Source organism: Trichoplusia ni, chromosome 12 (assembly GCF_003590095.1).
Source record: "Trichoplusia ni isolate ovarian cell line Hi5 chromosome 12, tn1, whole genome shotgun sequence".
Classification (NCBI taxonomy): domain Eukaryota; kingdom Metazoa; phylum Arthropoda; class Insecta; order Lepidoptera; family Noctuidae; genus Trichoplusia; species Trichoplusia ni.
Genome location: NC_039489.1, coordinates 13,131,182 through 13,143,963, shown reverse-complemented (window position 1 = coordinate 13,143,963; position 12,782 = coordinate 13,131,182). Strand labels below are relative to the sequence as shown.

Genomic DNA, 12,782 nt, shown 5'->3' with positions numbered 1-12,782 from the left:
GTAAATCGGTCGTATCGGTCAGCACTTGCCCAGCCAGGGCGGGTCGTTAGTATTTCATAAACCAATCCGGTCCCATAACTCCCTACTAATAAACTCTATTACATAAATCTACGAATAAGGCCAAACCGGCCGATTTCTCTTGTTAGCCCTTTGTCTCTACTTACAATGACCTAAAGTGCCCTTTAGTACCGAACTTGAACCTTATGTTTATAGGAATAAGGGTGTGTCCGACTATTGTATTCAGCGAGACAATTTCGCCGTTATCTCCGCACGGTGTGTAAGCGTAGAAAGTGTCCCATTCGTAAGGTGACAATGGGTTTTACGCATATTAGGATCTGGTTCGAAACTGTCACGGAAAATTGTTCATTTGCAACAATTGGTACCAATTTGGTAAAGCTAATATGGATATCCAATAATACCTATAAATTTGCATAGATTTTTGGATAGGTTTTATAATAAATTGTATTCAAATTCGTCCACCATGATATGCAAATATTCGTCGACGATAATTCTCGTTGCAAAATTGCTGACTAAGTAATCTCATTTTCACTGCATGAGGCTACATGTTTGGGCGATATAAAAGTATCAAATCAAGATTGTAAAAACGCGTTTCAACTGCTGCATACAGAAATTAATTTAGTCATGCTTGCAATATTAATAAAACTTACAAGTGTCTTTGACTTTATACAAAATGACAAGTAATCTCTAGCAATAAAAAAACACAAGGCATGTGTTTTTTTTTCATTTCCTTCAATTTCACATCAATTCTACTATCCTGCAAATATCATAAGCGCGAAAGTTTGTTTCTATAGATGTTTCTTCCCCTTTCACTCAAAAACAACTGCACGAGTTTAGACGAATCTTGGTACACAGATAGTATATAACGAGGATTTACACATGAGATGGTTAAGTATAATCCTGTACTTCTATGATTATTATCATCATAAACGTCAATCTCATCAATAGAACCAGTTCCGTCAGTTTTTCTGTTCATCAAACAGAGGTCAAGGTCGCCTTGACTGTACCTACATCATCATAATGATTCATTTAACAAACCTCTTGAGACTAGAATACCTCTCAGATGACGTAATATGTCCTATCCGGTGCTTCTGCAAATACCATTTTTGGCAAGATTTACGATAATTGTTATGCGCACCTTATTTGGACACTAAAACTGTATTTTGTAATAAAATTCGCGTTAAACTAATATTTTTGTATGCTTTTATCTTTTATGTTTTAAAGTTTTAAGAGTGTTTTGAATGAAATAGCTCAAATAAAGTTAAAATTTTTGTGTGGTGTTTTTGATGGTCAGCTTCCAATTGTAGCTGAACCATTTTGTTAATAATTGAAATAGGCAACCAAAATATATTGATAAAATTGATCATAATAACAATAGCAGATACTATTCTCGAGAATAATCACACCAATCAATACAATTCAATAAGTGAGAACGGATTTTCGAAACGGAAAATATTCTTTAAATATATAACATCCTTCTTTGGGAAATCGATCAAGAAATACATAAAAAAACATTCAAGTAGCGAAGTTTTCAAATACAAAACTCTGATGTTTATTCCCCTGCCTGGTATTCTCAGGTTAATCTCCTCTTAATCTATCTACCTACCGATACGTCTCAAAAAATGCTATTGCAATTGAAGAAGAGAGACAACACACTAACGCGTTGAGTGGCATCTCTTTTTAACAACCGCAATTGTAATACTTGAAGATTTGGAGGTACGTTCTTGGTAACAACCGTTTTGGGCCTATTAGCTGCCCGGTCGAGCCTACACTTTTTGCTCAGAGCAATCATTTCGAACTTGTAACTGTACGCTCGTCAATGTGTTATTAGAGAAGTACAGTAGGTCGAGTGATTGTTTCCTATTTAATTAAATGTAATTATAATTAAGATTGTCTGTGATGGCCTGAAGTTAAAAATAATAAGTAGGAATTCGAAGTGTAAGATTAGTTGACAGCTTGGCTTTTTGTCGCAGTAAAAAGTTTATAAAATCTCAGAACAGAAATTCAAAAGCAATTACTGCACATGACTAAAATATTTAAGACGTGACATTAAAGGACAAAGTAATTAAAGGAAACCTCATCAAATGTAATTACCAGTCATTAATAAAACACCTTTAAGATTACCCGTTTAAAAAAACACCACTTCTGACTGTGCGACTCCATTGTTCAATAATCATAATTCATTTCTTGCTACTACACAACTTTAATTTTTTATTGACCCCAGGAATTGCACTAAGTACCTAAGTGTTAATTTATTAAAGTCAAAAAAACAGACTGGTACCTACTTGAGTAAGTAATTCCTGAATTTATTTTCTCATTAGGTAATAAAAAAACTGAAAGTATTTAAGTTAGGTTTTTCAGTTTTTTTTTTTTTTGCATTTTGTTTTTTATTCCATTTAGTGTCTTTTCGGCTTTATGCCATAAATTAATTTGATTTAAAAGTACATTTAACGTTACGTATTTCATCACACACTCTTCGTACCTAATTTTTTTTTGCATTGGTATTTCAATCTTTTTATAGTATTTTTTAATCAAATGTAACACCTTGACATTTGAACTAAAAAGCGTATCCTTAACATTTCAACTTATATCGAGGCAGCAAATTGAATGATTAAATGCATGATTTGGTTTCGTGTAATTGGGTGTTATATTTCGTATAATCATAATTACAGTCTTGTTCTGTTTTAGATTATGATTTATGCGTAGATTCCGATTCCGAAAAAAGTAGTAGAAAAAAAAACTGGTTTTACTCCCTAGATCGAATGAAGTGTAAAGACGAAAACAATAAAAATAGCAACAATTGAACCATTGAACATCACTATACCTTTGTATAACGCTTTAATGGGGGCCGGCTTCTCTCAATATAAAATCCCTTCAATTCCAAATATTAAGGGACTATCCCCGCAAATCCTTCAAACATGGCGACCCGCAGTACAATGCCTCCTATTCCGCTGCGCCCGCGCCGATAGATCGCATCATGTGTGCATGCACGGTGTCATTCAAATACTTGATCGCATGTTCACAAATCCGTACCGATCTGATACACGAGGTATTTGTGCCATATAGTACGGTCATATTTAAATGTAGTTCAAGTTTCGTTGGACATTCGTGATGTACTTTCGTGACACGAGAAAGTATCATACGACTGTCAAAACGGTAGTTGATCGGAAACTGATTCAGAACTCAAAAATAGGTGCCTCAGTGTAACAGTAACACAAAAACTCAAACGAAATATTGGTCAATGGCAAATTGATTATTTTGTAACACCCGCTTTGTTACATACCGATAAAAGAGTTACCTACTTACATCTGTTAAATCCCACCTAATAACACTAATGCATTATCTCTACTAAAATGTTTATAATACAACAAAAACATTAAGTTTGTTGTGCAAAATATAATTGTTTTAATAATAACTGGATATAGATTAAGAAATAATAGTTTGTATCTGTGTGTGTTGTGCTGCGCGCGGGCTCGCGACGCCAGTGCTCCGCCGCGCGCGCGACCGAACGGACGTACGTTTACAATAACGGTTATTTTCGAAATAACCGAGCGATTGTTAACTTACTACTGTTATTGTTATACGATATTTGTGTATTATATTCTCTCAATCATTGTGTAAGTTTCTTTTTGTGTCAAGTAGTGTATTATTTTTACTTTTACCGACTTATCGTTTAAGATTATCTAACACATGTTTTGTGTTATCGCTTGTCAGATTTTGTGTTATATCTAGTACATTCTCTACCGGAACGAATAACGTTTACAACATTGCATTATAAAGAAAAATAACAACTTTTTTTTTTCTTCCGCAGGTAAAACGGGACAAGTAAAATGGACCGCGGAACACCGATAGTGATGTGCTAGTGTTGTGAATAACGGTTAATAACGAGTTAATAGTGGTTGATAGCTATGATGTGAGACAGTTGTGGTTGTCAAGATGCCGTCAGACAGTGGATCGGCGTGGTCGCCGCCCGCGTCCAACAGCGAGAGAAGGTTGAGCAACTCGTCCGATGGCAGCGCCGGCAGCGGATACTCTAAAGCTGTAAGTTCTTTTATTGTAGCGAGATGTTTGCTCTGCTCACGTGTTGTTACTTAATGACTTTCAAAAGTCTCGTTTGTGCAATACTTTTGTGTGTTACATTTAATAGTCAACACTCGTAGCCGTTATATTGTGTGTTATAAAACGAGGTTTCTTTGGTATATGTTAACAACTGCAACTTCTGTTCTGTCCTACTTGAAGAAACAAAAAAGTATGAAAAGGAAACTGTAGTGTTCGCGACACTCACCTACCTTAATGTAACGTATTTAGCACCTTTGCTACCACTAGTTGACTGATAAGACTGCATTCCTGCTGATAAAAGTCGTAAACATCCGTGTAATCAAACAGAGGTTATTTTTAATGGAAACTTCTTGCTATAAACGTAGCCATGTACTAATTACTCGTAAGGTTTACCTTGGGCGTCACGTCGGATGCCGGTTATTATGCGATAACTCATAACATTCTCTCTTTTATTTTCATTGACTATAGTGGTGTTATTCAGGTCTGATCGACCTGAGTCAATTTCTAACAAAAATCGTAACAACATAAACACAAAGTTTTAGCACAGAGTTTTATTTACTAAAATATTTGCGCGTAACTTTCGATCATTCCTTGAAGCATTTCCTAAAACTAAATTTGAAATCAAAAGTCTAGTATTATTTAACTTCTGAACGGTGAGTCTGTAGCCACCGAAAGTGTTTCTATCACATCTATTCATGTTTTCGAAAATTACTTAATTACCATCCATAATCCATAACCAATGAACTATTACTCAAGTAACCGGTTTGAGGAGATTTAATTGCTTTCATTTGCATCACTTAGGTTTCGCTATATAATGGTTTCTTTCACAAAACCATGTTATCACATTCTCTTATCCATAACAGCGTTTTTGTCAATCTGCAATTGATTAGCGACGGTTGACCAACTAAGCCAATATTTAATTTAAAAAATAACGTTTATTTGTAGGTAAATAGCAGGCAGTGATGCGTTAAAAAATAACTTTCACCGTCGTTAGCTGTTGAAAAGAACTAGTTATATTTATATTTTTATTTATTGAAAAATAATCCGTTAGCCGCTCTCTAGTTACGCACTATTCGATACAATAATACCTATCTATTTTTTTTTCGGTTATGCAGATTTTTTTAAAGGTGAATGAGCCTATTCATATATTAACTGTTTTGTAAAGCATATAAAAAACTGGTTGTCAATTCGTGTATCGGTTTTTATGTAATACTAGCTTTTGTCGACTGGTTCCCAAATTAAATTTACTTTAAATTGTTATTTTATTTTTTAGCTTTGTAGGTATATAATGAGTCATTTAATAGGTCTTGTGATATAAGAATACGTGTTTGAGATCCTGAATAAAACCTAAGTTGGTGTTAGCCTTGAAAAAGCTTGACTAAGTGAAATTCCGATGTTGAAACCTGCGATGGCATCAAGTGTCGCTTTAATATTTCGCAACACCACATTAGTATTCAGAGGTTAAGAAAGTCATTCTTAATTAATTATGGTCGCTAAGTTTTAGTTTCACTGCTTTTTAATAGTATTTTAAGAGACGTGTAGATCTTTGAGGAAAAGGAGTTGTTGATTCAGCTTATGCTCAAATGTTCTGTAAATTATTCTTCACTAGAAATAAATGAAAAAAAACATTAAATTAACAGTATGTACACGAAACGTTACATAAAACAGTAGAAACGACGAATTACTGTTAATTAACTAGAAGTTAAATAATTACCAAGAAGTATTATTTTTCCTTACAGCGAGCAATAAGAACTTAACAAAATAACAACAAGACAATCATTTTAATGCAACAATTGTTTTAGTCACAATAACGTGGATGTCAATGGGAAATCCTAACATTCTCTCAACACGTGTCATTTCATCTCCACAGATAAACAAAAACAATTATTTAAACAAATGACGTATATTGTGTCCATTCCTGTATTTACAAATAAAACTGGTGATTCTTTATATTATTGTCAATGGAAACAAGTTAAGAATGTATATTATATCTGAATCATGATAATTACGTGATACATAACTTAATAGTATTCTTGTTTGTCATACTATCACGAATCGATGATTAAATTCCTTATTTTATGGACACAAGTGCTGTAATTAAATTAGTTTACGTGGATATCGTTAGACAGTCTTGAAATATAAAGTTATTTGTTAATTAATATCTAATGTTGAAAATTAAAGATATCGAAATTCTCTATTTTGAAAAGTTTTATAAAGAGTACAAGAATATCAGCTTCGAATTCTTAATTGAATTCATTAATTTGTAACACATTAACTAATACGCAAGTGATTACAAAATGCTGGTATTTAATTAAAATTCTTCTTTCCTAATAAGGCTAAAACTTCATAGCGACATAGTTCATTAGACACATAATAACAACCAGAATTAACGCTAATGTAATACTAGCTCTGTGATTCTCGAATAACTGCTTTGAATAGCTAGCTTTATAAGGCTGGATACACACGATCCATTAAGTAGTAAGGCCGACAAAATGTTCTATTTGACAGTACCGATAGCCGAGTACGGTCACCACGCCAAAACGGCACTATACGCGGGTTGGATCCTCTTGTGGGACAAGCATTTATGTAATTTGTGATTGTGACTTGATTGTTAGTGGAATCCTCCCGAAAGACGCTTAGAAATATGAAAAATGAATATATTTTTTTATTGTCAATAAACTAACCCGCTACCGCAGTGGCTTAAGTAATTTATTAAATAAGTTCCAATAAAGTTATAAAAAGGAAGCTTATTAAGGTTAATTTGCGTATTAATAGATTAAAATACATCCAACGAGATATCCGTTACTGTTATTTAGCAAGCGTTAATAATATGATTCATAAATCCCGCTTGTACTCTGTACAGTACATAATTATAATACCTATGTAAGATCCTAGCTAATTACACCACAACTGATGCAATAAAGTCTACAGCAGTATCGCTAGACGTGTAACCCGCCTTAATTCTCTTGCAAAAATACTAGTCCGGTTCTCGACACAGGAATCGAGTGACATCGATAATAGCTCATAATCGTAGTATCATCGCATCGAATTATATCGAGTATCGAGGATGTACTCGATCAATCACAATTAGCCTTCCACTCTCCCCTGCATTTCCCACGGTGTACAAACACAAGTCGTAATTACTCTTATGACTTATGTAATTGGGTTCGAAATTGAATAGCCACGTATTCCTGATCGGCAAATGATTATTGCTGAGAAATAATTTGTATTGGAATTATGTATGAATGGTGTAATTTATAGGGTTAATAATTGGTGTTTAAGATCATCCTTTAAAGCTGTAATTTGTGGTGTGTTGTTCTTAGATTTATTGCTTCATAAAGCATAAGGGATAACTAAAAGGACCAGCAAATCCTAGCAGAGAAACTCGTAATGCCTTGCGCTGTATCCATTTAACATTTTGTAGAAACTTCATTAGTCTTTGTAATACTGATTCCCGAAACCAAACAAAAGTATAATTTTATAGTATTTGTCATTTGTCATTAAATCTATAACCTTAACACACAAATCTGATTCCTACAAGGTGACATCATCACAAATTCTCTAAAGCGCGCCAAAACAAGTCAAGTTCTTTTTTACTTTAAGGTCACGTATCAGGTCCTTTCTCTCTACAAGGGCATGCGACCGGTCCTAAGGCATTATCACTGATTACACTGATACGAACCAAGGTATTATATAAACAAGGGCGAGGTTTCACTTGATTAGATAAAGTAGGCTGTCAACTAAGCCTTTAAACTGGGGTCATAATATACATCAAGCTATTTTAAACTCCTAAGAGGTCCTGAATCAATGCCCTAGTGTAAATGCTATATATAACTAAAAAAACTGTATATGAAAGTTGTCCATATACATTTCAAAATTTCGAAAAATCTGACTTAGCATACTGATATTAGTGACTTCAATACAATCGATGAACTTCGATACATCCAAATTGGCTTAGGTATTGAGAAGATATAGTTGAATAAAGAAACTGTTTATAGTACGTATTCAGACTCTTAAAATATCACACTGTTTTGATGTTCTCTCCTTTGATAATGTTAAAATAATGTTATCCCTGGATGGCCTCCCTTTGCCTTTAAAATAGTCCAATTGCTGGGACTGCTTATGCCCTAAGTTAGCAACCTTCAAGGTGCTTGAAAATGGTAGTAAGGTACAAATGCCCAGACATAGTCGTGACTGATTTCTGGCCGATCGCTGTGAAACATTGAATGCCACTGCCACTCCCGTTTTGTACATATTATAGAATAGAAGTACTTACTGAGAGAATAACATGCAGACTGACATAGAATCATTGCTAGTCCCAGTTAATACTGCTAATAGGAGTTGTTACTATTGAAAAAAGGAACTTTATTTACCCTAAGATTGGATCTCTAAGTAATGGGAAGTTAAGTTATTTATTATTAAATAATTGATGTTTTAACCCTGGCAGAATCACTTGCATTCTATTGCAGCCTTATAAGGTCATTGCTTGCAAGTCTCCGATTTTCCCTATTCCTTGACACCTTTTTTGATTTCATCTGCTTTAGATTCACAATAGTACTTAATTTAATTACCTACTTTAAAAAAAGCCATGAATCCTTTGGCTGTTACTTCATCAACCTAATTGACTAGACATCATAAAAATCTTTCCACAGCCACATTCAAAATTCGTCCTTCACGCTTGTTTCGTCGAATTTCTCAGAAAGTTGCAAATCCTTTCGCAACAGGTTTCTTTTTCCTTATCCCTCCACCCCATTCATGGAGCAGGTAGATCTGTTACTCGGGCTGCCCTCCACGGCCAATCTCGACCGCTGTAGCACAATGTGGAAGCGCATCTGTTATTTTTGTGCACCTGTCGCCTGGACACTGTAGGGCTGACACAAGTCAAAAAAAATAGATTTTTTCTGGTTGCATAAATAGAGTCCAATCATCTTTTAATTTGATCACACAGACCATAATAGCTCATGATATGATGAAGAAAGATATGAAGATTAGAGTGAACCTCAAGGTCGTTAAAGTATCGTGCCAAGATGATGCACTTATTTGGTATGTGAACTTTTAAGAAGATTGTATTTTTATGCTTTATATGCATAAGCAATATATATGTATGCACATGTGTGTGTACTGTTCAATCTTGAACTTTTCATCTGCAATAATTTATTGACAAAGTATGACATATTTAATGTAAATAATGCGATAAATTCTGATGATTTTTCCACACAATCATTCGACCTTTACCAATAAATTAAAGACATCCTGTTGCTTATGTTTTCTTAGTTGATTGCGTCGTCACATTAGTCATCGCAAATGTATTTATTTATTGCTTAGATTTCTGTGTTATTATCTGACCGCCTGACCTAATGCAATGCGTAATTGATAAGGACTACAAGGTATTTTAATTAGACACAAATTAATTGAAACCGAAATGCTACTGGAAAGTTTCCTTACTTAAATTGGTAAACAAATTTATTAGCGACAAGGAAGTGCATATGTTTTTGTTATTATTTTTCTTGTAGTGTCAACCCTGCCTCGACTGACATTTTGTTGCGCCCGCACCGGTCGGCCTTCGAACGTATCGAACGAAACGATACGTTCGAAAATGCTAAGGGTCACGTCTTGGGAACCATCTGGCCCGAAGTAGCCCGAAGGCATATTTGTACCAAAAGTATGAAATGCTTAGTACTATCACGATTTTGATCTTACGATAGGCAGCAAGTATAGAAATTGAAGACAAAGGAAAATCGACCTTATTGCTTCGAAATAAAAGCGTTGACAAATATCAGTTATTGATGTGCGGTCGACGGTTTTCTAATGACCTCCCCACCCACATTAATCGGCAACGTCTTGTTTAATGTTTGAAGATGGCAATTAACTGATGTGTCAGGATGCTTGCAACAGCTGTGATTAACTCCTACATGGGTTGGGGTGATAATTACAAACATTGCCTAAATTGATTTCACAAGTTAGTGTGCTAAATCTTGAAAAAACAATCGCTAGATTCAAGCTGGTATTCAAGCAAATACTGCAAGTCTAGGCTTAACTGAATACCCATACTTTTATTAAATATAATGCAATTTAAGTGTCAATAAATTTAATAGTGCATACAACATTTAAAAGTGAATGCCGTTTTCGCAACTTTTGTAACAGACAGTTTTGTTAAATTGAAAATAAAACGCACTCAGTTTTCAACTTCCGTGACATAAATATTAGTCAATGCCAATCAGATCCTCATTATTTTAATTATATGTCGTTCGTTGATCACGTATGAAACGCCTACACGCGAAACATAGTTATTAAAAACTTTGTCGTTGCAACCGCAGACAAAAAAGATGTTGTTAGAGTTCAAATTCGCTTGCAACTATTTAAAAGGAAAGGTGCAGTAACTATAAAATAGTTTTGGAAGTTGCTTAAAATGTTGAAGAATCAATTAATTAGCTACATTAAAGACCTGACAACGACTAGTAAGCTTTATCAACGGTCTTATTTATCCACCTGTTGCTACTTTATACTTTAAAGTAACAAATACAGTATTAAAGTTGAATAGTGTGTAAAAACTCATAAAACACATTCGGGCATGATTGCTGCAGTAGCCAGCCATCACTTTCATATTCAAATTAAAATTAAATGTCAAAAACCATTTGTTAACACTTGCATGAATGAATAAACATAATAATATAATAAACCAGGTTTTTATCAACTCTTACGTAGTTTTATACAGCGAAAAGAAAGTTGTGTGACAAGTTATGTCAGAAGTCGGCGACATTTTGTAATGATCAATTTTGTTTATATTTTGGACTTTGGTGCATTAGCAATGCTAATTTGGATCTGGTGAAAATAATCAGCTGAGCTTGTCACAGTTGTCACTAGAAGATCCGTGAGAGAACATGGTGATGGAAGAAATTGTAAAAGCGAACGTATGTTTCATTTTAGACTTGTTGTCGTAAAAAAGGGAAAAAATGTGGGAAAGCTGGACTTAATGGTGTCTATAATTGCATACGATGCGAGCAAATGGTATTTCCTGTGTGAGCCGACTTATTGCAATCTCTTGATATTCTTATGCTTTATTACAACAAATAGAAAAATGGAATAATACAACATAGCAAATTCCACCTAAGAAACTGTTGTCAGCAGTAAAATAATGGAAAGGTTTGAAAAAATAAAAGAATCAGTAAAACGAAATATTTTGCATTTTTCCATATATTGCAGTGCCATAAAAGTGCCATTTATAATTTTAACAATACTATTATTACAAACCTCATCATAATTTTAACGTAATATAGCTTCAAGAAATACAATGCAACATAGTCGGAGACCATTTGATATTTTTCAAATTATCGATCAAATGCATTGACCTCGAGAATCAACCTTTTAAAGTTATTACCTGTCTGCAGCCGTAACAAATCATTGTGAATTAGGCTTCGCTATATCATTCGTAAGCCGTTGCGAAATACCTCCTAATACCTAGGAACATTAGGATCCATGATAGGTCTTTTATTGCGAGACGAACTGTTAATCTTAATTGAGATATTTATTTATTGTTGATCAATTTTGTTAGTATTATGCGGCATGAGTCATCTCGTCGACTATATTGGACAGAAAACATCTTTAAAATAGGATTTAGCACATTAGGCTAAAATAATGGAAGGTTTAAACAATTGATCGAATTAGGTGAACTATACTGAATGAAACAATTACAAATACAGCCCTAACTATTGTTCTAGCTAGCTAATTTGAATAAATACCAACATTCGTAGAATCGAAATAGAAACAGAATTTTAATTACCCATTGTGAAAGCCTTACAAGCTGAATAGATAAGCAACAACAATCATTTCCGTGCCACTCTCTAGGTACCGAAACCAGGTGACCGATGCCGATACCAAATCAATAAGGAAGTAACAATAAAATGTCGCACTTGACCTTAAAATAACCGGTACCCATTGTCAAACGAAAATGGTCCTTATTGCTTTGTCTAACTTCTAATATTTTGCATTCATAAAAATATTGTCTGCCAAGGCATGCAAATTTGATCTTTATCGTTCGAACAATTAGCTTTTAAGTCAAACAGTTATATTTGAATTATGTTTTCGATAATTGAAATGTATTTTTTTGTGTTTGATTTGCATTATGTAACCATAAGTAGGTAGTGTTGAACATGATAAAACGGAACAGTATGTAATAGAAATGTATTTCAGCCTTTCAGGCCTTAAGACATTCCAGTATTGTAAGAACCACTAAAATACCTCAAGATTTGATAGACACCAGTCCTTAGTCCGTGATCTTAATCCTCGGACCAAAATGATTCATTTAATTCGACGTGAGATTTGTCTGCATGACATATCCCCACGGTACAACGGACATACTTATATACTTATCGTTTAACGGCAAAAGTGTTTCCGCAAATGTCGTGTCGTTTCAATTTGTTTCGCTTCCTCTTGTATTAACACCTCTCACTCTTACCAAATTGTTATCAACGGTAAATGATTTGTCATCCCATTTTTACTTGTGAAAAAACAGTGCGTACAATTATTCTAAGATTCCTTTGAATCTAACAAACCTGGTCAATTATACGTATGCAACGACTGTATTAAAAAAAATATGCATCCATTCCTCGATTATTTGTTCTGATTATGCGCTTTAGGTTGAGAATCCCGTGGCTAGCGTTCAAAAGACCCGCAAAAAAGAGCAAAAATCATGGTCCATTTATTTT

General features: G+C 34.1%; 1 protein-coding gene across 2 annotated transcripts in view; it reads left to right on the top strand.

Moving 5' to 3' along the window:
* Window positions 1-12,782, top strand: part of LOC113499718 (uncharacterized protein CG43427-like) — a 97,797-nt gene that overhangs the window by 47,666 nt on the left and 37,349 nt on the right. Inside the window, exons 1-2 of one of the 2 annotated variants that reach the window (XM_026880295.1) lie at window positions 3,496-3,635; window positions 3,830-4,059. In XM_026880295.1, the coding sequence (XP_026736096.1) occupies window positions 3,955-4,059 (105 nt within the window). In that variant the 5' untranslated portion in view covers window positions 3,496-3,635; window positions 3,830-3,954. Of the gene's footprint in view, window positions 1-3,495; window positions 3,636-3,829; window positions 4,060-12,782 lie in introns of those variants that run through there. The other variant, XM_026880296.1, reaches the window with a different exon arrangement.